This window comes from Oryctolagus cuniculus, chromosome X, assembly GCF_051225735.1.
Source record: "Oryctolagus cuniculus isolate XC-2025 breed Fujian yellow rabbit chromosome X, ASM5122573v1, whole genome shotgun sequence".
Lineage (NCBI taxonomy): Eukaryota > Metazoa > Chordata > Mammalia > Lagomorpha > Leporidae > Oryctolagus > Oryctolagus cuniculus.
In genome coordinates, this window is record NC_142888.1 from 117394542 (window position 1) to 117421681 (window position 27140).

Below are 27140 nucleotides of genomic sequence, written 5' to 3' on the forward strand. Positions count from 1 at the left end.
GATCCAAAGGCAGGAGCCAGGTGCTCATCCTGGTCTTCCATGGGGTGCAGGGCCCAAGCACTTGGGCCATCCTCCACTGTACTCCCTGGCCACAGCAAAGAGCTGGCCTGGAAGAGGGGCGACCGGGACAGAATCCAGCGCCCTGACAGGGACTAGAACCCGGTGTGCTAGCGCCGCAAGGCGCAGGATTAGCCTAGTGAGCCGCGGCGCTGACCTTTAAGAGTATACTTAATAAATTAGAGGAAAGGGATTTTTAATGTATAATTAATACCATAGTAAACTGAAAAAATATATGAATGAATTTACAGTCAGATATTTTTAACGTGAAATTAAGGCAAGTGCATGTACATTGTAAGTACATTTACAATTTAATTAAATTTTAAAGATGTAAAGGGAAATTGCTGCTGTGTTTTATAGTATCACACATTTACAACCTAATAAACCTAATAAAGTACAGTTACATTTGTAAACATACAAATATAGCATTCATTGTGCAGTGATTAAAACATTAAAAGACTGTAGCTATACATTTGATCTACAGAACTAAGTATTATCTTAAAAGATTTAAATATCCATGGTTTAACATCATGAAATTAAAACATTTTGTGAAAGCATATTTATTACTATTCAAAGTTTTGTCTCCTAATTCTATTTCCTAAGCACAATATCAGTACACAAAAAATGTATTGTAATTTCATTTTTTGTTGATGCATTAATTAAGAAAAATATCAAACATATGGATATTTTCATGAGTAACTTATAAATTGATCATAATGAATTCCAGCAATTTGACCTTAGATTTTTAATTTGCAGATGTCTTTGAATAAAATACAGTTGGCTTCTCATACAAATTGCTACAACAAGTGATGCCACTAGCATAATCTATAACTTTGATACAATATGCAACCCTATTTGAATTATATATCATATAGTTATCATGTTTATTGCCTGTTATAAAACCAATCAGAAAAACATGTAGCTAATAACTCATAATTCATCATTTAAAAGGCAGAAATATCAAATTATTGTCTTCAGTGGTTTATAATATAAAATACTTCAAGCATAAATTCAATTCTGCATGCAACATCTGGCCCTGTACTTCAAAACAAGTGATCACAGTGTTTACATATTTAAAATAAACACATTTGTACATGTATAGACAAAAATGCAATATCATTAAAAAATGTTTACTAGGATTGATAGTGCTAGGAAATTCAAAAATAAGTGAAGAAACTAACTGTAGACTTTTGGTACATGAACATCTCTAGTATAAATATGAATATTTAACTTAAAGCTATGTGAATATTTAACTTAAAGCTATGACATATACATCTAAATTTCAGCACAGAAAACATAAGCGTCAACACATCAAAATAATAAGACTTTAAACTTTGGGTCTTTAGAACCCTAACACTGCTCCAACAATGCTAAATACCAAACTGCAAAAGAAGGCCTTCAGAATATGTTCCTTTGGTACACTATAGTCACATACACAGCACAGAATTAATAAACTATTAATTAAGGAGTTTAAAATCTGATTATCTTGATTCTCTCTTTGAATTTTTGATACCGAACATTACTGAAAAGTTAATTATAAAAGTTCAAAAGAACTGATTTCAAGTTTTCAGATGGAACTTGAGTGAATTCCATGAGCAACTTTAATTGGACACAAAATAGCACTGTGCTTTCACCTAGGGGGAATGGAAAGTGTGAAGATGGTTTCTTGCAAGACTGAGACAAACTGCGAATGATGAAGTCCACTTCAGTGCGAGGAAATTCTGTAAATGTCCCAGGCAATGGCAATGTAAGATAAACCTGACTATAGTGCTGCTTATCTGTAACACTTAAGAAATATAATCTAGGCCGGCGCCACGGCTCAATAGGTTAATCCTCCACCTAGCGGCGCCGGCACACCGGGTTCTAGTCCCGGTCGGGGCGCCGGATTCTGTCCTGGTTGCCCCCCTTCCAGGCCAGCTCTCTGCTGTGGCCAGGGAGTACAGTGGAGGATGGCCCAAGTGCTTGGGCCCTGCACCCCATGGGAGACCAGGAGAAGCACCTGGCTCCTGCCTTGGTATCAGCACAGTGCGCCGGCCGCAGCGCGCCAGCCGTGGCGGCCTTTGGAGGGTGAACCAACGGCAAAAGGAAGACCTTTCTCTCTGTCTCTCTCTCACTATCCACTCTGACTGTCAAGAAAAAAAAAAAAAGAAATATAATCTGGTTCACATCTCCAAAGGAATTTTTTTTAAAAAAAAAAAGGTCTATTCATTTTCCTTTCATTCAAGGGAAACGATTTCCTTATGTTACCTAAGTGGTATCTACAAAATAATTAAGAATGAATTCAAGTGACTTTGTTGTTTTTACTATAACATCTAACACTAAATATAAGGGTTCAAAAGGTCCTTTATAAATTCAAGATGATGTCTTCTTGTTGTTTATTTTAATAAATGTTATTTGGTTTCACATTTATTTACTACAGGAATCTGTTTATGAAAGTATGCTTCACTGGATAAAAAATAAAAGAAGCAGAATTCACATTTTCTACAACTGGACTTCACAAATATTACATGACTTATGTTTGTGCATGGAGATAAAATGAAACATGTTAAGTGTATAAGTATCAAAGAAATCTTTATATTCTATTTGATAGAAAACAAATGAGATACCTTAGTATGGTTGTTAAAACCTAAATACTGTAGAAAGCTGCATGTTTACTCAATTATAATTCTGTAATTAATTTACTGATACACATTACAATATATTTTTATGAGCCACAATATATTATTTTTTCTATGCAATGTAACATGAGGGTAGACCTCAGTCAAGATAACATGACATTATAACATCAACAAATACTACAGTGAAGTATTAATTTGACATTTCAAAATATCATACATGCATGCTATTTGAAAGAATGTGTATTTTAATATCTTAAGAAGCTTCAAGAGAACAAGGACCAGTGAAATCCTGTCCTATTACATAATAGCATGCCACACTGGGAAGAGACTAATGCTTGGAAAGCTGATGGTATATCAATACATTATACGTCAACTCTTCAAAAGGACTTCAGAAACAAAGATAATGAAAAAGTTCACTCACAGTAGAAAATAAGTGACTAGAAAGGACCAATATGATTTTCCCCAAAATGAACTGTATGCATGTTAATAAATACATAGTAAGCTCTATACTCTGTAAAAAAATAAGCACAAGCTAAAAGTATATTGAAACTATTATTTTATCATGCACTTCTGAAAGGGTATTAATATGACCTAAATCTACTGGGGTTACAGTAATGGAACCATTTCAAATTAAAACTAATCAAATATGTAATTTTATATGTCCTGCATTACAGTTAGCTAAAAATTCATATAATTAACTTTGTCCTGAATTAAGTGTGAGAAGATTCTGCTCTCTGTTTTTTTTTTTTTTTTTTTTTTTGACAGGCAGAGTGGACAGTGAGAGAGAGAGACAGAGAGAGAAAGGTCTTCCTTTTGCCGCTGGTTCACCCTCCAATGGCCGCCGCTGCAGCCGGCGCACCGCGCTGATCCTGGCAGGAGCCAGGAGCCAGGTGCTTTTCCTGGTCTCCCATGGGGTGCAGGGCCCAAGCACCTGGGCCATCCTCCACTGCACTCCCTGGCCATAGCAGAGAGCTGGCCTGGAAGAGGGGCAACCGGGACAGAATCCGGCGCCCCAACCGGGACTAGAACCCGGTGTGCCGGCGCCGCAAGGTGGAGGATTAGCCTATTGAGCCACGGCGCCGGCTCTCTGCTCTCTGTTTAAAATAATGATGATAAAAGTTACAGAAAATTTACTCTGAGTATTCTTCATCTTGAATACAAATGTCAACATTAAATGAAAGTTGGATGAACATGGGTATTTTCACTTTTGAATCTTGGAGACATGAGCACAAAAAAGGCCACTATTTTCTAGTAAATACACTGTGCTGTTATTTCATGTCTTTATTGAATTTTTAATTGCTTTATAAAAACCTGATTTATTCAAATCTGATTTATGCATTAATTTAAACAGCTTTGTGAGGACACAGTTTAAGTGACTCCTGTTTATTTTCTTTTATTAACCATTTAAATAAACACAAAGCAGTTGATAAAGCTGGCTATATTCATTTTCAAACTTTTTTTTAAATATTGATTTATTTATTTGAAAGTCAGAGTTACACACAGAGAGGCAGGAAGAGAGCGAGAGAGCGAGAGCGAGAGCGAGAGAGAGAATCTCCCATCTGCTGGTTCACTCCGCAACTGGCCGTAAGGGCCGGAGCTAAGCTGATCTGAAGCCAGGAACCAGGAGCTTCTTTTGCTCTCCCACGCTGGTGCAGGGGCCCAAGGACTTGGGCCATCTTCTACTGCTATCCCAGGCCATATCAGAGAGCTGGATCAGAAGAGGAGCAGCCGGGACTAGGACCGGTGCCTGTATGGGAATGTCAGCACTTCAGGCAGTGGCTTTACCTGCTACACCACACCGACCCCTCAAACTTTAAAAAAAAAAAAGATTTTATTAATTTGAAAAGCACCATGATGGGGTGAAGACATCTTCCATTCACTGATTCACGTCCCAAACGTCCACAACAGGCAACAGCTGAGGCTATGCCAGGCCAGAGCCAGCAGCCAGGAGCTCCATCCACATCTCACACTTGCCTGGCAGGGACTCAAGGACTTGGGCCATCTTCTGCTGCTTCCCAGGTACATCGCAGAGAGCTGCATCAGAAGTGGAGTAGCCACAACTCGAACTGGCACTCTGACATGGGATGCAGGTGTCCCAAGTGGCAAATTAATCTTCTGTCTCACAACACCTGTCTCTCAAACTTAACGTGTGATATGAAATCAGTTCATTTTGGGGGGAAAAGTGACTAGTAAGGATCATTGGGCTTTTGTAAGTGTTTAAAATGTTACAGTCTTAGATTTCATCTTATTCCAATAGGTATGCATTTTTAAAGTTATAAATTACTAAGTTCAGCATGTGAAATATTTAATTGAGTTTTTCTAATACTATTTATTGCTAGTGGAGTTTTTTTTTTTTTTTTTGGCATCTTGTGGAAGAAACTAATAGCCGTCCAAAATCATGCAGCTGTTAGCACATGTTTGCTTTTACAAATTTTATGATTGCAGTGTTTGCGCTTAGATCTGTGATCCAACTCAAATTACTTTTTCTCCTATGGAGTGAGGTATAAAGATGGAAGTTCATTTCTCTTTCCATAGGAATAACCAGTTGCCGGCAACCATTTTTTCCAACAACCTTCCATTCCCCATTCAAGTGACCTGAAACTTTGATGAAAAATGTTTTTAGATTCTGTATATGAGTGAGATCCTGCACTAGTTTGTAATTCTGTGCCTGGTTACCAGGGAGTGGAGCAGTTAGGGAAGAAGGGTCGGGGAGACATTGATCAAAGAATATAAAATACAAGGAATAAGTTCAAGAGACCTATCAGATAGTACAAAGACTTTATATGACTCAAATATTTTGAAATTTATTAATATTCATTTCATGACACAGTAAATGGTAGATCTTGATGAATGTTCCATGTATACTTAAAAATAATGATGTATCCAACAGTTGTTCAGTGTAGCTTTTTTTTTTTTTTTTTGACATGCAGAGTGGACAGTGAGAGAGAGAGACAGAGAGAAAGGTCTTCCTTTGCCGTTGGTTCACCCTCCAATGGCCGCCATGGCTGGCACGCTGCGGCCGGCGCACCGCGCCTATCCGAAGGCAGGAGCCAGGTGCTTCTCCTGGTCTCCCATGGGATGCAGGGCCCAAGCACTTGGGCCATCCTCCACTGCACTCCCCGGCCACAGCAGAGAACTAGCCTGGAAGAGGGGCAACCGGGACAGAATCCGGTGCCCCGACCGGGACTAGAACCCAGTGTGCCAGCGCTGCAAGGCGGAGGATTAGCCTACTGAGCCACAGCGCTGGCCCAGTGTAGCTTTTAAATAAGTGTCAGTTCTAATTGTATAATGGACTGTTCAGATTACTATTATCTAAATAATTCAATAATTGGAGCAGAAAATATTTGAGAGGTGACCCAGATTAGAATAACCAAACTGATAAACATAAAGCTGACTCCATTTGAGGAGTTCCCAAATTCAAACACAAGGCCCAAACTAACATTTCAGAGGAATTATGAGGACAATAACAGTAATAATCTTATTCACCAACAAGTGTGTTTTCCTTTTCTGTGCTGCCCTTTTATAGGCAGCTAAGTGTCACTAAGGGGAAAAATCTATAAAAACACTGTTTTTATATATAAAAAGTAAAGTTTGGGTTAATAGAAATGAACAGGGGTTACTTCTCTTTTTTTTATACTGCCTTTACACATAAGTCTTGTCCGAGACACAGGTATGTGTATGCATATATGTAGTAGAAACCTACCACAAGTAAATAATATGGCCCAATAGGACAGATAAAAAGCACACTGGTAAATAGTTCTTAGACAGTAAGGCTGATACCTTAAAAGCATAGCCTCAATATTTAATTCTGAAGGATCTTACAGGACACTACGATATCTGAATTCTATTTCAAGGCTATCAATCCTCTAGGGAAGTTTAATGTGTTTTAAAACTCTTTTCATGAATTTCAAACAATCAAAGGAAAAATAAATCCTAACTAACATGTTTTCAGCCTTATTTCTAAGTACAGACAGGTTCTTAAGCTATGCCAATGTCATATTTCTGGAATGTTAAAAAAAATTTTAGCTTTCAGGGTACAGTTTGTTCATATTATACTTATAATTTTAACATTCTGAAACCCAGAGTCACCAATTACACTGTGTACTTGTCCCCTGAAATCAGTCCTTCTTTTCTTCTGTTTAGTTTTTCACCAACCTAAATAATAAATGAATTAGTAGCCAAAAATGTAATATTAAGGTAATAAAAGCAAATAGGATATATTGCAGCTCAAATTTTCACCAAGTTATTGCATGTACTCAAAGATCTTCATGATGCAGTTCTTGAGTCCTTTGAGTAACCAACAAAGGACTTACATGACTGGAAATAAATGGCTATTGTTTTAAGAATTCATCACTAACTTAGGCCCCCATGTACATGCTTCTACTTTTAGGGTTGTGGTACATTGTCATTTTAGAATTTAAGTTCCAGTTATTGACAAAATAAAAACAGAATTGTTTCATTTTAAATTTCCAATAAAATGATGGAAACTTCAGTCCCCTTCCAAACAGTATTCCCTACCTGCTTTGGGTTTTTCTCTAATTAGACGGTACACTTGACACAACTATCTTTGCAATCAGTGTTATGCTAAGTAAAATGCCTAAGTATAGAATGACAAAGTTGAAAAGTCAATATTGAAACTGATAAAGAGAAGTGTACCATGTACCGTGTTGTAAAGTGGCAAAGCATGGTCTCTGACACATAGTAGGCATTCCTTAAATATTTGATTATTGAGTAATGTAAATGACCAAATGGAATGTGATGTATAGCCACTGTGAAGCCCAGATGTGCCAGCTAAAACATCTGAGGCAAAGGTAAACCACAAAAGAACATGCAGACTCATAGCGTTTCATTCTCTAAAAGCATCTTTCACTCAAGAAAGGCTAACATTCCTTTCAGTGAGCTATACAGGCACAGCTGAAGCACTGAAAATGAAAGCCATCACTGTGATATCTCTGCTTGCTGGAGACCATATAACAAAGATAGAGATACAGCCAAACGTTTCAATAGCTACCCACGTGCCCCAGCAGAGGCCATTACCGGCATTGCAAACGCACCTACCATTGACCCTCAGCATCCTCAAGTGGAAGCTGAATGGCATCTCCATTTCTAATCAGGAGGTCTTCTGAGCCTCTCCTCCTGCATGCTGTTAGGGCTTTATATTTGCCTGGAGACTGTAAAGTTGTTTCGAAAAATTATATTACAAATGCGATCGCAAAACTCCTTGCATAACTGTCTGTTACATAAAGAATTAACTGTTTCAATGGGAAATGTGAGTGAGGCAGCTGCTTTCCAGTTTGTCATGGAAAAGAAAAAGCAGAACATGTGTTTATATAACCTGAAGAATTAATTTTTATTTTAAAAAAAGAGAATTACAGCATGAAATGTACAGAAAATAATAGCACAACTAATTTAAGTTACATGAATTAAAAGCCTAAAATTAGGAAAAACAGCAGGAAAATATTAATTTTTAAATACTATTATTTGTAAACTACTCTTATGAAAATTTTACCTCGGCACATACAAAAGCAATAGCCCTGAAAGAAATTACTGATGCGCCCAAAAGGATTTCTGGGCTTTGGATCACTTTGCACAGGTTAAAATAATGGGTACAAAAGCTCTGGGCCCGATCAAAGCATATTAAATGATAATTTTGTGCTTTACTCAACCTTAATCATTTTGCAGCCATATTAACTTAATTAATAATAAGCTAAATAATCAAAGGCACACTGATTGCATGTGGTTACACAGTAGATGGAAAAGAAATAATTTTCAAGTCCAAAATTGTTCTGAGACGAGAAATTTTCCAGCACAATATCTTACACATTGAATACAGCATTTTAAAAATAAAGAATACCATAAGTAAAATGATTTAGAAGTGAAAGAAAAGAAATAATTATGGGCTGTTGATTCTTTGCATGTCCAAAGATTTAACCTGGAAACAACATCAGCATCATTTGGGCTGAACATCTTTTGAGCAGTATTTTTTCCACATGGGTTGAGGAGCAGGCAGGAAAGAGCTACTTGCCATTTGACATAGTAGCTTCATCAAAATAGGAGAGCCATCTCTGACATGTGTCTCTACAAGGGAAGCAGCACTCATTATTTCAGTTTCTAAATTGAAAAGTGAAGCCAAACAGTAGCTCATTCCAACTTCACTTGGGGAGAAGGGTATTATGGAATGCATTGCATTGGTCTTTTGTATTTATTCTTTAGTAGTGCAACTCAGGAAATTATTGGGAAAAGAGAAGAAAACTATTCAATTTTTCTGCATTCTCATCCTTTGTGATTAAAGCATCAGTCAATTCTGCATATTTATGTTCAGACATCATATTTGAAATAAAAGCTTACTTAATTTTTGACAATCACTTCATAGAACACTGAAAGCAAATGCTTAAACTGGCTTCCTTGACTTTCTCATCACATTTGAAGACTACTCCATTCATTCCATCCTCAGATTATATTAATAAAGGAAATCAAATTTGTTATTATCATCATGCTATACCAGTTGTTCCCAAAGTGTGGCAGGCAGATCATTGTGGGTTTCTGAGACATTTTCAAAGGGTCTGAAAGGTCAAACCTATATATTAATTTATTTTTAAGACATTATTTGCCTTTTTGCCTTTTTTACACTCATCCTCTCACAAACACACAGTGGAGTTTTCTAGAGGGCACTTGATGTTTAATAGCACGATATAGAGAATGCAAAAGCAGATATGAGAACTCAGCTGTCTTTTACTGAGCCAAATCTTAAAGAGATTTACAGATTTATTTTAAATGTTATTCTTACTACTTTTTGTTTTGAAAATGTATTTTTAGTGAAAATTTTATTCATACAAATTTACAATTGGTTAATTAATAATTTAGAATAATGGATACATTCTAAAACATTTATTTCCCAGTTTTAGCTTAGAATATAGTAAATCCCGGTAGATAGAACCTACATAAACAAGAGTTCTTTGGGGAACTAAAATTGTTATAAAGGGTTCCTTCATTTAAAGGTTTGAGATCTGTTGCTGGTCTAGACAATTAACTCTCACCAGGTCTGAACCTCAGTTTCCTTCTTATGATTTGGAGGTATAATGCCTGGCCTTTTTCACATTAACATTGGGAATATTCATTTAGGCATCATTTGGTAAAATATAAGCTACCATACAAATATGTATTATGGTCATCTTATTGTTAGAAGAAAGAGTATCAGTTATTTTTTAGAGAAAGCATTTCTGAATTAATGCTGTGCAACTCTGTGATCATCCATGCCATTACTCTCTCACACCAACATTACACCTGCCAAGTTGAGTTGTTTCCTCTGAAGGACACCAAGGAACAGTCAACCACAAGGCATCATGCCCAATCTGATGACTTGGACAAAGTAGGAATTTACCCTAAAAAGTCCAAATTCCTTTCTAATAACTCACCAAGATCCTAACAACTTGTGAATCATTTCTTCTGTGAAATTTTTACTTTTACCCTAAAGCAACCTCCTTAAATTTATGGATGTCCTTTTGTTCAAATATGTTGAGGCTTGGTATCATTAGCACATTTTTGATAACTCATTAAAATACATTCCCCAGAGAGTATTAAATAATTTTTAATGTATAACCTTTATTTTCTATGTTTTCCAATCTGGAATCTAGACTGATTTGAAAATGTATTTGAAGATTCTTTGTTCTCTTATTCGATGACACATGCCTAAATGGAGAGCACAGTGGTGGATAAAATTACAGAAGTTTATATACACATATACAAATGAGTACATAGGAAATGGAGGGAATCTGAATAAGGTCTGTGGATAGTACCATTGTCAATTTCCAGATTCTGATGCTATGCTGAAGTTTGTTATCATTGGAGGAAACTGGGTGTAACATACAAAAGATCACTTTGTACTATTTGTATAACTTCCCATGTATATATAATTGTTTAAAAATAAAAACTTAAAGTAAATCTAGAGACATGGGAAGAACGACTGTTTCATCAACTTCAGTAAGAACTCCATGTACAGCTTAAGAACAAGCTCTACTTAAAGAAGGAAGTGCTTACTGAATGTTCGTAAGATTTGCTTCACATTTTTTGACCATGGACTATGCCTAATGGCCTTAAGGATGCTGGCAAAAGATTGTTCCTCTGTGCCTCCTCTATTTCAGCAGTAAAAATGCTTCAAGAGTTTTAATCGAATATGTCATTACTAACCATAAGGGGCCTTTCTTCTTCTCCATTGCCATCACATGTAGGGTAGAAAAAGTTGCTTGACCATTCCACAGTCTCCTCAGAGATTTCTGCAGATTCTGATGTCTCAGCCCAAACTACAAGAAAAACAGGCAGTGTGGTAGTTAATTGAAGGTACCAATTCACCACAAGATGATGAGTCAACTAACAATATTCAGTGGACCAAGAATAGTAACTTTCTATGATAAAATCTCCAATTTGATTGAGCTATTTTAGAAGTCCTGGTATTCCAAAAAGCGCCTGAACTCACATTTACTTCTTTTATTTTGTTTAGAATGGTAATAAGTTAGGGTTTGTGGGAGATTTGTTAAATGTAGTAAGAAGGGGTGGGCATTTGGCCTAGTGGTTAAGACACACACACTCGGCCGGCACCGCGGCTCACTAGGCTAATCCTCCACCTTGCGGCGCTAGCACACCGGGTTCTAGTCCCGGTCTGGGCACCAGATTCTGTCCCGGTTGCCCCTCTTCCAGGCCAGCTCTCTGCTGTGGCCCGGGAGTGCAGTGGAGGATAGCCAAAGTCCTTGGGCCCTGCATCCCACGGGAGACCAGGAGAAGTACCTGGCTCCTGCCATTGGATCAGCGCGGTGCGCCAGCTGCAGCGCGCCGGCCGTGGCGGCCATTGGAGGGTGAACCAACAGCAAAGGAAGACCTTTCTCTCTGTCTCTCTCTCTCACTGTCCACTCTGCCTGTCAAAAAAAAAAAAAAAAAAAAAGACATACACACTCTTTGTATCAGAGTGCCTTGGATTTAATACCCAGCTCTGGCTCCTGAATCCAGCTTCCTATTATTAAGCATATCTTGGGAGAAACTGACAATGGCTCAAGTAATTCAGTTCCTTCCACCCACAGAGGAGGCCCTAAATGGAGTTCTAGGCTCCCAACTTCAGCTCTGGCCCTGCCCCAGCCATGGTGGGCATTTGGAGAGTGAACTAGCAAATGAGAGCTCTCTTTCTCTCTCTCTCCCTAAAATAAACAAAAAGTAATAATAAGTCAAATAATATTGTGGAGAATATTTACCCTATCTTGCAGAAAATCATCTGTTATGAAACTTCCATGGGTTTATATTGATTCAATTCAAATAGCACCTATAGTCTGCCTGGTATTACTATTTTGACTTGTTTCTGTTAGTAGGCAGAGACACTATATTATCTCTTAAGAGCCTTATGTAAGATATGCTTTATTTTTGAAAAATTAAATAGCACCTCTAACAGATGTTGCAAATTAACAGAAACTCATCTTAGCTACACTAAGCTACTAATATAAACTTGGAAAAATCAGCTGACTTTCTCTGACTTGGTTTCCTTGCCTTGAAATGCAGGTGTTGAAACTAGCCTCTCTTTATTGTTCTAGGGATCACAGCATAGATGATCTGAGGGAAATGAACTTTAAATGGATAGATAAAACCTGAGCAATATCATCATTACTTTTGTCTCCTCAACCAGTGGAGAACTCTTCTAGATTAAGGACCATCATATTTCAGTATTGAATATCAAACACTCTATTAGGCATTTCTTCAGTGAAAACTATGCTGTTGAAATGAGAATTGTTTAGGTGATCTGCTGTGGGATTCTACAGCACCTAGTACTTTCCTGTTTTAACTCTTATGACAATTTAATTTTAATTGCTTTTTGGATCATCTTTCCACCCTAATAGTTTCATGGGGATGGAAGCTGAATGTATTTTAATTAGACCATATGCACAACACTTTGCATAATTCCTGGCAACCAAGATCATGTTAACATTTGTTGAATTAAATAAATTGTTTAAAATCACTTCAAATAGCACAATTATCATAAGAACAATAATTATTAGAGCTGTAAATCAATCTTCTGACTTCATTAAGCCAAGAGTAAGTTGAGTGTGCATTCCTCGAATCCAGCACATGTGCCTTTCATCTCTGTAACAGGGGTTACTGTCGCTCCCCCACTCGCGGAGGAATGACACCGGACCCTGCGCTGTTCTTTTTCCCCCCGGCCCTTCCCGGATTTGCTGCCGCTCCCCGCCCCCGCCCCGCCTCTGCGGAGGGGTGGCAACCCCACCACTTTCCCCACTTCTGTGGAGGAGCAGCACACCGCCGGCCGACTCTCTCAGGGGTTCCTCAGATGTTCCTGGTGCATGTTGTCTCTCTCCTCCTTTATAGTCCTCTTCCACCAATCCCAACTCTGCTGGCGTTCTCTCCCCACGTGCTGAGCACGCTGCTCTCCTCCAATCAAGAACAGGATCAGCTCCTGCAGCTTGTTAGTCGAATTCGTGAGGCAGCTGTGTGGAAGCTGTTTATTCCCTCTCAGCGCCATATGGTGGGAGATCAGATGCATAGATTTAGTCTTAGCAGCTTCAGTAATTTAGTCAAGTCTTGGTTGCTCCCCACAGGTTACCAAAGTTGAGCAGGCATCAGAATCACATAGAAAACATGTTGAAGTTCATGTGGCTGGGCTTCTCTCCCAGGTTCTTATTCAGAAGGTTTGAGTTAGAGTCAGAGAACCTACCTTTCATACAAGTTCCAAGGTGTTTCTGATGCTACTGGTGCAGAGGCCACACTTTAACAACCACTGCTCTGTAGTGCCCAGAGGGTCTTGCATATGCAAGACATGAGTGCCTTATTAAAATGTGTTAGTTTCATTTTCTCTATACAAAAATAACAGACAAGTAGATTTTCCAAGTTAACAATAGGACAATGGGAGATATAATCTTGCACAGACATGAATTGTACCTTGGGATGACCATGACACATACCTTTGTTTGGTTGTGCCTGAACTGACACGATTGCTTCACTGACCTCCACCATAGCACTGGGGTGTTCCAATTCAGTTTCCTTAGCATTTGCAAATGCTCCTTGTTGCTTTCTGAAATAGTAATATATAAAAATAAGTGAGCTTTTCTATAGCCTAAGAGTAGCAAGAAATTTAAAATGGTATTTCCTCCACCAAAACCATGTGCTAAAAACAAGCTAGGAGAATCCATTCAAACATTTAACATTCCACTATTTAAGTGTGAGCATAAGCATATTAAGTTCATAATATACAAAACCTTAAATACTGGGATTCAAGCCAACAGATTCTATCTTCATTGTGCAAGGAAAAAAATACTCCCTTCTAGACCCAAGGAATATATATTGTGCCCATGGCCAGTCCCTGTTGCTCTGCATATTTTAACCTTAATGAACCAAATAAGGTTCATATAAGATGAAACCTGATCGATGTTTAGTTTGTACCAGTTACTATTAAGTCAGTTACCTACAAGAAACCTAAAGACTTTACTACTATACACTAGGCTAAAATATTGAGTATCCTAGACCCTGGAAGATAATGATTTTGATTATAATTTGGATTTTCCAAAAGCTCCAGATGAACTACCACACATTATGCCTGGTTTTAGCTACCTCTGAAAGATGATTACAACAAAGGGTAAAACAGTGTTTATACACAGAAAATGACCCAGCAAAATTACAAATGAAATCCAAAATACATAAATAAGATTATTTAAGGAAACATGGCAGGGCAAAGACAGTATTTAACAATAGTCACACTGAATGTAAATGGTCTCAACCCCCCAGTTAAAAGACACAGACTGGTTGAATGCATTAAAAAAGTAAACCCATTGGCCGGCACCGCGGCTCACTAGGCTAATCCTCCGCCTTGTGGCACCGGCACACCGGGTTCTAGTCCTGGTCGAGGCGCTGGATTCTGTCCCGGTTGCCCCTCTTCCAGGCCAGCTCTCTGCTCTGGCCAGGGAGTACAGTGGAGGATGGCCCAAGTACTTGGGCCCTGCACCCCATGGGAGACCAGGATAAGTACCTGGCTCCTGCCATCGGATAGGTGCGGTGCGCCAGCTGCAGCGCGCCGGCCACGGCGGCCATTGGAGGGTGAACCAACGGCAAAGGAAGACCTTTCTCTCTGTCTCTCTCTCTCACTGTTCACTCTGCCTGTCAAAAAAAAAAGTAAACCCATCTATTTGTTGCCTACAAAAAACACATCTTACCAACAAAGATGCACGTGGACTGAAAGTGAAAGGATGGAAAAAGATAATCCATGCTAGGAGAAGCCAAAAAAGGAGCTGTTGTGCCATCCTAATATCAGAAAAAATAGACTTTAACACAAAAACTATTAAAGGAGACAAAGAATGACATTATATAATGATTAAAGGATCAATTCAACAGGAAGATGTGACTATTATAAATGAATATGCACCTAATTACAGGGCACCTGGCTATTTAAAAGAATTGTTAAGAGATTTAAAGTGAGATATGGAACCAAATACAATAGTAATGGGGTCTTCAATACACGACTTTCAGCAATGGAGAGATCAACCAGACAGAAAATCAACAAGGAACAACAGAGCTAATTGACGCCATAGACCAAATAGACCTAGCAGATATCTACAGAGCCTTCCACCCTAAAGCCACGGAGTACACATTTTTTTTCTCCAGTGTATGGAACTTCCACTAGAATTGACCATATGCTATGCCATAAAGTGAGTCTCAGCAAATTCAAAAAATTCAAAATCATATCATGCATCTTCTCAGACCACAATGCAATGAAACTAGAAGTCACCAACTCAAGAATCTCTACATTATTCAAACACATGGAGAATAAACAACATGTTTCTGAATGAAAAATGGGTCATAGAAGAACTCAAAAGAGAAATCAGAAAATATCTGGAAACAAATGAAGATGGAAATACAACATACCAAAATTTGTGAAATACAGCAAAAGCGGTGTTAAGAGGAAAGTCTATATCAATTGGTAACTCCATCAAGAAACTGGAAAGGTATCAAATAAATGAACTATCTATGCACCTAAAGGATCTAGAAAAACAACATCAAACCAAACCCAAACTAGTAGAAGAAAAGAAATAATGAAAATTAGAGAAGAAATCAACAAAATTGACACCAAAAATAATACAAAAGATTAGCAAAATGAAGAGGTTTTTTTTGAAAAAATAAACAAAATTAACGCATCATTGACTCAACTAACCAAAAAAAGGAGAAGACCCAAATCCATGAAATTAGAGATGAAAAAGAAAATGTAACAACAGATACCACAGAAATAAAAAGAATTATCAGAAATTACTACAAAGAGATGTATGCCAATAACCTGGGCAACCTAGAAAAAATGGACAGATTCCTGAACACATACAGCCTACCTAAATTGAACCATGAAGACACAGAAAACCTAAACAGACCCATACCCAAGACAGAAATTGAGCCATTTTAAAAGGCCTTCCCAACAAAGAAAAGTCCAGGACTCAATGACTTCACTGTTGAATTCTAACAGACATTTAAAGAAGAACAAACTCCACTTCTTCTCAAATTATTCAAAACAATTGAAAGAGTGGGAATCCTCCCAAATCCTCTCTATTAAGCCAGCATCACCTTAATTCCTAAACCTGAAATAGATGCATCAGAGAAATTGAACTACAGACCAATTTTTCCTGATGAACATAGATGCAAAAATCCTCAATAAATTTCTGGCCAATCCAATCCAACAACACATCAGAAATATCCCAGCTGGACCAAGTAGGATTTATCCATGGTATGCAGAGATGGTTCAACACTTGCAAATCAATGTGATACATCACATTAACAAATTGAAAAACAAAAACTACATGATTATCTAAACAAAGGCAGAGAAAGCATTTGACAAAATACAACACCCTTTCATGATGAAAACTTTAAGCAAATTGGGTTTAGAAGGAACATCACTCAACACAATCAAGGCAATTTATGAGAAACCCACGGGCAGCACCATATTGAATGGGGAAACGTTGGAAGCATTCCCACTGAGACCTAGTACAAGATAAGGATGCCCATTCTCACCATTGCTATAAAATACAGCCCTGGAAGTTTTAGCTAGAACCATTAAGCAAGAAAAAAAGGAATTGAAGGGATAGAAATTGGGACAGAGGAAGTCAAATTATCCCTATTTGCAGATTATATGATTCTATATAAAAGGGATCCAAAAGACTCCATTAAGAGACTATTGGAACTCATAGAAGAGTTTAGGAAACTAGCAGGATATAAAGTCAGTACACAAAAATCAACAGACTTTTTATACACAGACAATGCTATGGCTGAGAAAGAACTTCTAAGATCAATCCCATTCACAATAGCAACCAAAAAAATCAAATACCTTGGAATAAATTTAACCAAGGAAGTCAAAGATCTCTACAATGAGAATTATAAGACATTAAAGAAAGAAGAAGATATTAAAAAATGGAAAAATCTTCCATGTTCATTGATTGGAAGAATCAATATTGTCAAAGTGTCCATTCTTCCAAAAGCAATTTACAGATATATGTGCTACCAATCAAAATACCAAAGACATCCTTCCCAGATCTAGAAAAAAATGGTGCTGAAATTCATTGTAGCCACAGGAGACCTCGAATAGCTAAAGCAATATCATACAACAAAAATGAAGCTGGATCTTAAGACATACTACAAGGCAGTTATAAACAAAACAGCATATATAGACATATGGACCAAAATAGAAACACCAGAAATCAATCCAAACATCTACAACCAACTTGTATTTGACCAAAGAGCTAAAACCACTCCCTGGAGCAAGGACAGTCTTTTCAACATATGGTAATGGGAAAACTGGATTTCCACATGTAGAAGTATGAAGCAAGACCCCCAACTTACCCATTACATAAAAATCAATTCAAAATGAATTAAAGATATAAATCTATGACCTGACACCATCAAATTAATTGAGAACATTGGAGAAATCCTGCAAGACATTAGCACAGGCAAAGAATTCCTGGAAAATACCCCAGAGGAACAGGCAGCCAAAGCCAAAATTAACAAATGAAATTACTTCAAATTGAGAAGCTTCTGTACTGCAAAAGAAACAGTCAAGAAAGTGAAGAGACAACCAACAAAATGGGAGAAATTATTTGCAAACTATACAACTGATAAAGGATTAATAACCAGAATCTACAGAGATTAAGAATCTCCACAACAACAAAACAAAAAACCCAATTAAGAGATGGGCCAAGAATCTAAACAGACATTTTTCAAAAGAGGAAATCCAAATGGCCAACAGACACATGAAAAAATGTTCGTGATCACTAGCCATCAGGGAAATGCAAATCAAAACCACAATGAGGTTTCACCTCACCCTGGTTATAATGTCTTACATACAGAAATCAACTAACAATAGATGCTGGCGAGGATGTTGGGGAAAATGCACACTAATCCATTGTTGGTGGGAATGCAAACTGGTAAAGCCACTATGGAAGTCAGTTTGGAGATTCCTCAGAACCTGAATATAGAACTACCATATGACCCAGCCATCCCACTACTGGGAATTTAACCAAGGGAAATGTAATCAGTGAACAAAAGAGCTATCTGCACCTCCATGTTTATTGCAGCTCAATTCACAATAGCTAAGACATGGAATCAACCTAAATGCCCATCAACGGTAGACTGGATAAAGAAATTATGGGATTTTTACCCTATGGAATACTACACAGCAGTTTAAAAAAATGAAACCTGGTCATTTGCAACAAAATGGAGGAATCTGGAAAACATCATGCTGAGTGAAATAAGCCAGTCCCAAAGGGACAAATACTATGTGTTCTCCCTAATCTGTGAGAACTAATAGAGCACCTAAAATGAAAGCTGTAGAAGTGAAATTAACACTTTGAGAAATAATGACTTGAACAGCCCTCATATTGACTGTCGAGGAAAAGTTTTTTTATTTTTATATATTTATTTTTTATTTTTAAATTTTTTTCTCTTCTTCATAATCATATATATATATATATATATATATATATATATATATGAAGTCAATTGAAAATAGATCTCATTAAAAAATAAGAGGAGGGGCACCAGCACTGGGGCTCACTTGGTTAATCCTCCACCTGCGGCGCTGGTATCCCATATGAGCGCTGGGTTCTAGTCCCGGTTGCTCCTCCTCCACTCCAGCTCTCTGCTGTGGCCCAGGAAGGCAGTGGAGGATGGCCCAAGTGCTTGGGCGCCTGCACCTGCATGGGAGACCAGTAGGAAGCACCTGGATCCTGGCTTTGGATTGGCGCAGCACCAGCTGTAGTGGCCATTTGGGGGGTGAACCAGTGGAAGGAAGACCTTTCTCTCTGTCTCTCTCTCTCTCTCACTGTCTAACTCTATCTGTCAAGTAAAGAGGAGTAATAAGACAGGGAGGAGGAAGTTTGTAACTGTAAAGCTGTAAATTGCCATCTTAATTGTTATAGTGATCATATTAAGTGTTAAAGTGAACATATACATAGGATTAAATGTTAAAGAGACCATATAAATAACATCAAGTACCTGGTAATAATTATAGACAGAATCAAAAAGGAGGGAATGTCCAACACGGGAAGCAGTCCATACAGCAGACTCATAGAATCACAATCACTTTAAGTAACATTCTGACCTCAGAATCAGCCCTTAAGGCATTTGGATCTGGCTGAAAAGCCCATGAGAACAATTCAGACATGGAAAGCCAAGACACTATGGCAAAAAATATCCTACATGAAGGATCTCTGTGAATGTGATCCCAGTGGTAAGAAGGGGCCATTAAAGAAGGATGTACTTTCCTCTGAAAGGAGGAAAGAACTTCCACTTTGCTTATGGCCTTGTCTGAATACTGACAGAGTTTGTTGTCATAAAAGGCTTTAATAGCCTCAGAAGATCATGGAAAGAACCCTAGGTGATCACTGACGTCATAAATAAGAGTGTTAATTGTTAAATTAACAACAGAAGTCACTGTGCACTTACTCCCCATGTAGGACTTCTGTCCTTAATGAGTTTTGCTATGAGAATTAACTGCAAAACTTGTTTTCAAATAGTGCTTTTTATGTTGTGTGTGTGTGTGTGTGAAAACTGTTGAAATCTTTACCTAGTATGGAGTTGGTCTTCTGTATATAAAGTTAATTAAAAATGAATCTTAATGAAGAACACAATGGGAGAGGGAGTAGGTGGTGGTGCGGGAGTGGGGGTGAGAGGGTGGGTATGGGGAGAAAAATCACTGTATTCCTAAAGTTGGACCTATTAAAATTATGTTCATTAAATACAAACTTTTAAAAAAGTTATATTTTAGGTGCCCCAGGGTCTCTTTATATATGGAAAGTACACTCTAGGTTGCTTTACAAAATAAAAATTTACTCTACTGAAAGATTAAAAAAAAAAACAGTGTTTCTAATAGGTCATTCTATGATCACTGAACCATACTGCATGGTGAATCTCTGTTTCAGGGATTTGGAATCAGTGTGGTAATTCTTTCTGCATATATGCAAATGTTCTATGGTAAATCTAAATTTTAGAATTCCTGGCCGGTGCCACGGCCCAATAGGAAGTCCTCCACCTAGCAGCGCCGGCACACCGGGTTCTAGTCCCGGTCGGGGCACCGGATTCTGTCCCGGTTGCCCCTCTTCCAGGCCAGCTCTCTGCTATGGCCCGGGAGTGCAGTGGAGGATGGCCCAAGTCCTTGGGCCCTGCACTCCATGGGAGACCAGGAGAAGCACCTGGCTCCTACCTTCGGATCAGCACAGTGCGCCAGTTGGCCGTGGCGGCCATTGGAGGGTGAACCAACAGCAAAAGGAAGACCTTTCTCTCTGTCTCTCTCTCTCGCTATCCACTCTGCCTGTCAAAAAAAAATTCCTAGAGCTGGAAAACAGAGATACCATCACTAAATCAGCAGCTAAGATTGCCACAGTCCTTAAGGCCATCCTGCTTTCTGTCTCAGTTCCCTCTCAGGAGCCACATCTCCTCTTTATGTAGAAAGAGAAATCAAATCCATAGCATGTAAGTCTCTATCAAGGGATTGCAAAGCTGTGAGCCACTCCTTCATCTGCTGTGTTCACATATTCTCCCAGTTCTCTTATGCCAATCAGATCATAGATGAACAAAAAATAATTTGAAGAAAAAGATGTGAGTGCAAACACCTAACGTTAGCCTACATGCAATATGTCCCATGATGTACTAAAAACAAAGCATTCATAATCATGTTTAAAAATCATCCCAAGGGAAGATTGTTAGGGCAATCGTGCTTCAATCAGGCTAGAACTGAGAAAATGATGTATTTATGGAATTAGATGAATAACTGTTAAAATGGTGGGTGGTTATTTTCTGAGACACTTTAATTATATTGTTTAATATTACACATGGAAAAAAAGAAGGCAGGAGTGACATTTCTGAAATTATCACTTACTCGTCTTCATTCTGCTGTGGAGAAAACTGATGCTGTTCTATCAATTGATTCTGTTGCTTTTGTTTTTCAGCTGTGAGATAAAATAAAGCTTATATGAGCATCATTCAGCAGTTACACTTCCAACTTGCTCAAAGCCAGAGACTTTCACACACACACACACACACACACACACAGCATTCCCATTAGAGTTAATGTTTAGGAAATTGGAATAATCAGAAGGAAAATCAGTTCCGAGGTGGATTTTGAAAAGTTTTGAATAATGAAATATTGTATACAAGAAGTTCAAGTTTAGAACTAGAGCCAGCCCCTATCACAACATTACAAGACACAGATTATTGGAGGTCCTGGGGAGAGTCACATCTTGGGGAAGACTTGGAAATTAATAGCCGATTACTAGTCAAGCACTAGATTTCATTTTCCAATGAAAAGTTCATTCTCCAAAATAATTTAAACAACCCTCTGAATCTCAATTTCCTATGAATTAATTTAACAGATTATTTCATTATAAATAGTATAAAGTTAATATCAGCTCCATTTCCTATAAAATCTTTCACCAAATCTAAATTAATAAGCTATTATTGGGGGCCGGCACTGTGGCTCACTTGGCTAATCCTCCGCCTGCGGCACCGGCACCAGCATCCCATACAGGTTCTAGTCTCGGCTGTTCCTCTTCCAGTCCAGCTCTTTACCGTGGCCTGGGAGGGCAGTGGAGAATGGCCCAAGTGCTTGGGCCCCTGCACCCGCGTGGGAGACCAGGAGGAAGCACCTGGCTCCTGGCTTCGGATCGGTGCAGCACCGGCCATAGTGGCCATTTGGGGTGTGAACCAATGGAAGGAAGACCTTTCTATCTCTCTCTCTCACTGTCTAACGCTATATGTCAAAAAAAATAATCTATTATTGTACATCTTCTGAAGAATAGATATCTCAATTTACCTGTCACAAGTTCCTGTTGTTTCAACAAAATATTTCTTATTTCTTTTAACCATGACATCTTCACATCTACATTTGGAGCCTAAAGTTTGAAAAAAAAAAATGAGGGGCATGTTTCTTTTTAAAAAGGACACTTCGCAATTAAAATTTAATTAGGTGTATCAAGCATGATCTACCCTCTAAAACACCATATTCAAATTCTAACCTTTTGAGTCTTTAAACTTCTAAGAAGCAAATCACTTAACTATCTGATTAGAGGAAATAATACAGTCAATACTGCTTTTAAGTTGCTATTAAGTAATGGAATACTAATGCTCTGGTAAAATGCAAAATATAATGTCACTTTTTTTTTTGCAAAAGGACTCTTAAAAATATAAACATTGTCAGCCTTGTGGTGCAGAGGGTTAAGCCACCACTTATGACGCCAATAGTCCATATCTTAGTGCTGGTTTGAATCTCAGCAGCTCCGCTTTTAGTCCAGTTTCCTGCTAATGCACCTGAGAATGCAGCAGATGATAGATGCCCCAAGTATTTGGGTTCCTGCCACTGACATGGGAGACCCAGATGGAGTTTTTGGCTCCTGGGTTTGGCCTGGCCCAGTCCTGGCTGTTGCAGGCATTTGGAGAGTAAACCAGTAGACATAAGATCTCTCTGTCTCTGTGTGAGTGTGTGTGTCACTCTGCCTTTTGAATAATAAACAAAAAACCCTTTTTTAAAAGATTTATTTATTTTAAGGCAGAGTGACAGAGAGAGAGAGAGAGAGAGAAACTCCATCCACTGGTTCACTCCTCAAAGTAGTCACTACTGCTGGGGCTGGGCCAAGCCAAAGCTCGGAATGGAACTTCATTTGGGTCTCCCATGTGGGTGGCATGGGCCCAAGTCCTTGGCCACCTGCTGCTTTCCCAGGCCCATTAGCAGGGAGCTGGATCAGAAGTGGAGTAACCAGGACTGGAACTAGTGTCCACATGAGATGCTGGCATCACAGGTAGCAGCTTAACCTGTTGTGCCACAACATCGGGTTATCAAATAAATGTTTTTAAAAGTTAAATAAAACATATTTTATGTTTAATTTTCATGAGATAAAAATAAGATTTTGCAGATATTCCTGAAAATAAAATCCATTATACAATAATCTTAATGACTAATGAAAGTGTCCTTAAATATCTTATTCCTTGCTAGATAACTTTTTTAAATGATATAAAGCTCATTACCCTAAGTGACACAAGAAAATGCATTTTTGTGGTTTCTAGTCACCTAGTACAGAATTAAAACCAACAAAAACATTGAGCATTTTCAGCACATAACAGCACATTGACCAATCACAAAGCACTACAATTACTAATTGAATATGTGATGACAACATCTTCTTGAAATGTTCTGATTCGTTTCCCCTTCCTTAAAACAGGTTGGACCTTCCAACACAACTGGCCAGGGCTTTAATCATGCATATTCATTAGAAGCAGGGAGCTGTTCTGAATTGTCACATTTCCATGTTTTATAATCAGGTATCCTTTTAATACTGAGCACAAGAGCAACTCCTTCCTAGAACTTGAAAAACTTGATGGTGACAGAGAAGCACCTGCCATGCTGTCAGATATTGTTGATAACTCTCCAGGTATATTAACAGTTGAAAACTTAAAGTCCTAGAAAATACCATAGATATAACTCAACTAAAAAACATGATTTTCAAATTACCTACATAAAAAGCATAAGAACTTTTCAAATGTCACCTAAATTATTTATGTTTGCAAATTCAGAATTTTTTAGCTTTCTGCAGGTTAGTGTTTCTAGAATAACTTTCAAATGACCAACCTGGACAATATAAATTTCTTCCTTCTCACCATACCAGATTTCAAACTTGCGGTTATCACCTTTTACATACTCAGTGATTCCAACTTCATCCATCTACAATAAATAAGTCAAAATTCTTATAAGCATTTTATTTGAATATAAAATTTCATTAAATCTATCCTATAATATTCTAAATGAAACAGAATTTCTAATTTGGGAAAAATATGTATTTTATATTCAACAAACATGACATGATAAGTACAACCATGAACAAAAGTGTTTATATTGAACTATTCACTTTGAGTTCCTATTGCAATCCAGTGTTTGACACAAATGTATTACATGTAAAAACCCAAGTAGTCTATCTTAGATTGAATTTCCTTATAAATTAACTGTACATTATTAAAACAAAGTATTTTGTCAAACACAGAATTAATTAAACATCAGTAAGAAAAGCCACCCAATATTAAATGGTTATTTTAAATAATTATTTGCTAGATCAGTTAAACTTACAAAATGTTACTTATGTCTACATAAGCCCTGGGAGTTACAAACATCCAGTTTATGGGGCAGAGGAGAACCTGCCAGGTACAGAAGAAACCTTTATTTCCACCAATCCCTCTGCTTTCTAAGAAATCAAATCATCTGTCATGGGACAGTGGTATCTTCTTGTAGCCAGTGAAACTTTGAATGCACTTTTTCTTCCATAACCACAGCTCTTATTCTCTTCCATATGATTGTGCAAAGCATAAACACTTCCATGTTCTTTCATTTGCTGCTAATGACCCAGTTAAATCCTTTCTGAACAACTTCAATCATTCTTTTTTGGTTATTTTCTGCCTTTTCTCTTTTCTTTCAATTCCTACCTAATTATCCAGAGGAATATTTCAGTCTCTGTTCAATTTATGAGCCCCCTAAAAGACCTTGGTGAGAGCTGATATGCATTAAAGGTAGTGGTAGGGAGACGCCCTTGTCAAGGAAAAGGTAAGCAATATAGGAATCACAGAGTCTACACAGAGACATACACCCTAGATGTAGTCAAGAGTTAAATTCAGATGTCTCAAATATTTTTATACTCTTACACTACAACTCTAACTTATCTACTGCTGTTCAAACACCAAGATTTAAAATTAATAATAATATTTCATTCAATCTTTAAAAATTAAGTGTTTTTTTCCATGGCATGTTCTTACCTTAACAGCATGGTGAGCTAGAAAACACATAGGCTTTGGAGTCAAAGAGGCCTATGTTGGAATTCCATCTCTACCACTCACTAGCTATATGTCATGATGCAAATTGTTTACCTTTTCTGAACCACAGTTTCTTTGACTATAAAATGGGAAGAATACCTATTTCATAGAGTTGAAATAAGGATTAAATAGCATACACTAAATGCATATGAGTTTTTAAAATATGAATTTGCTTTCTACCATTTCCCTTATTTGAATTGCAATAGTTTATTGTTTTTCATTATAAACATGTAGTATATCATTATTGACTAAATCGACTTTTTTGAGTTGCACTTGAAATCTAGTCATTATATCTGGCACATCTTAAGCACTATGCACATGTTAGACAACTAAAAAATATATGGTAATGATAAATGTATGAACTGAGAAATCTAGAGATATCAGATCTCTCTATCTAATTAACTGTGGCCTTAGGGCTTTTCTTTGAGCATTAGCAGCCCAATTAAAATGCAGCACCAGGTTATTAGAAAGTACATAGCAAGGCCTAAAGATTTCATCACAGTATGATATAGGCAAGGTAAGAATCCATGTAAAGTCAGAGAGAAGTTGCTTAGCAGTAAATTATTTGCACTGATCTTTCCTCTATCAAAGAGAGACTCTGAAACCAACAATCCTATTTTTTGTTGGTTAACAGAGTAACTGGTGATGCTAGCAATTGCTAAATGCTGGAATCTCATGATAGTTAAAGAAAAGGAAGTAAGCATAGTGAGGCCTAAGAAATACCCTTAATTTTCAAATGAGTTGGGGGCACCATCATTTTCCCAGGAATTCTAGTCTGAAACTTTGTAGGCATCATTGTCAATGACCAATCTTTTTTAGTAAGGATATTAGGCATTACTGGAGAAACCAAAGAACTGGACAGATTTTCTTCCTTCAAATGTCAAGTGTTATTTACTTCCTGTACTAAGTCATCAAGGCCATATGTCTACCTTCCATTGAAATGTTTCTTACATCCATCCCACCCTCCATTTCCATGGTAATCATTGTGGCTCCCATTCTCATTACTTCGTTCTCATGACTTCAATCTCATATCAGTCTTTTCTTACTTTAATGTACTCAAGAAACATTCTGTTGGCATGCCTATTTCTGTGACCAATTAAAGGTGAAACAGAAAATCAGTACAAGTCAGAAATCCTACTCTAATTAGTAATTGGGTCACCCTATAAGTAAAATATGAATCAAAAAAATTTGGGTCAAGCTTGTCTATGAAAGTAAAGTACCTTCCCAAGGAATAGGTATATAGACAGCAAGAGATCTGAACTTTGGTTCTCAATCAAAGTGCATTAGAGACATAAAAGATCCTTAGTGACTTGGGGGCTTAGAGGTGGACTGCTAGTATCAAAGGGCAACCAAGTATTTATGATGAAAACAGAATTTTAAAGAAGCTATGAAGCTTCTGTGGGTTCATCAGTGAAGCAGTTAGGGCAAGAATTCTGCCTAGTAGTTAACACATAAGTTTGGAGTGCCTCAATTAGATTACTGGCTACCATTCCTGATTCCAGATTCCTTCCAATGCAGAACTGGGGGGAGGCAGGTGGCAATTCATGCAGTTAGGTCCTACCTCCCACATAAGAGACCCCAGGTTGAATTCTGGCTCCTGGCTCCAACCATAGGCCCAGCATTTTGGGGAGTGAAACAGTAAATGGAATACTCTCCATAATTTCAAACAGAATGCCATGTAGGCCAGCGCCGCGGCTCACTAGGCTAATCCTCCGCCTGCGGCACTGGCACCCCAGGTTCTAGTCCCGGTTGGGGCACCGTATTCTGTCCCGGTTGCTCCTCTTGCAGTCTAGCTCTTTGCTGTGGCCTGGGAGTGCAGTGGAGGATGGCCCAGGTCCTTAGGTCCTGCACCCACATGGGAGACCAGGAGGAAGCACCTGGCTCCTGGCTTTGGATCAGCGCAGCGCGCCTGCCATAAGGCGCCAGCCATAGTGGCCACTTGGGGGGTGAACCAACGGAAAAAGGAAGACCTTTCTCTCTGTCTCTCTCTCTCTCACACTGTCTAACTCTGCCTGTTAAAAGAAAAAAAAGGAAAAAAGGAAAAGAAAAAAAAGAATGCTATGGAGTCCCCTTGAGGACTGCACAGGATTCCAGTGATAG

The 27140-nt window shown here is 38.1% G+C and overlaps 1 protein-coding gene across 13 annotated transcripts in view; it reads right to left on the reverse strand.

The window, feature by feature from the left end:
- Positions 1 to 354: 354 nt before the first annotated feature.
- The window catches only part of MCF2 (MCF.2 cell line derived transforming sequence), a 126170-nt gene continuing 99384 nt past the window's right edge, over positions 355 to 27140 (reverse strand). For 3 of the 13 annotated variants that reach the window (XM_089323857.1, XM_089323853.1, XM_089323858.1), the window contains 7 exons: positions 23812 to 23904; positions 22003 to 22081; positions 21070 to 21139; positions 13631 to 13740; positions 10863 to 10975; positions 7734 to 7846; positions 357 to 4486 (listed from right to left, as the gene is read on the reverse strand). In XM_089323857.1, the coding sequence (XP_089179983.1) occupies positions 4444 to 4486; positions 7734 to 7846; positions 10863 to 10975; positions 13631 to 13740; positions 21070 to 21139; positions 22003 to 22081; positions 23812 to 23904 (621 nt within the window). In that variant the 3' untranslated portion in view covers positions 357 to 4443. Of the gene's footprint in view, positions 4487 to 7733; positions 7847 to 7994; positions 8754 to 10862; positions 10976 to 13630; positions 13741 to 21069; positions 21140 to 22002; positions 22082 to 23811; positions 23905 to 27140 lie in introns of those variants that run through there. The other 10 variants (XM_051831587.3, XM_051831588.3, XM_070066956.2 and 7 more) reach the window with 7 other exon arrangements.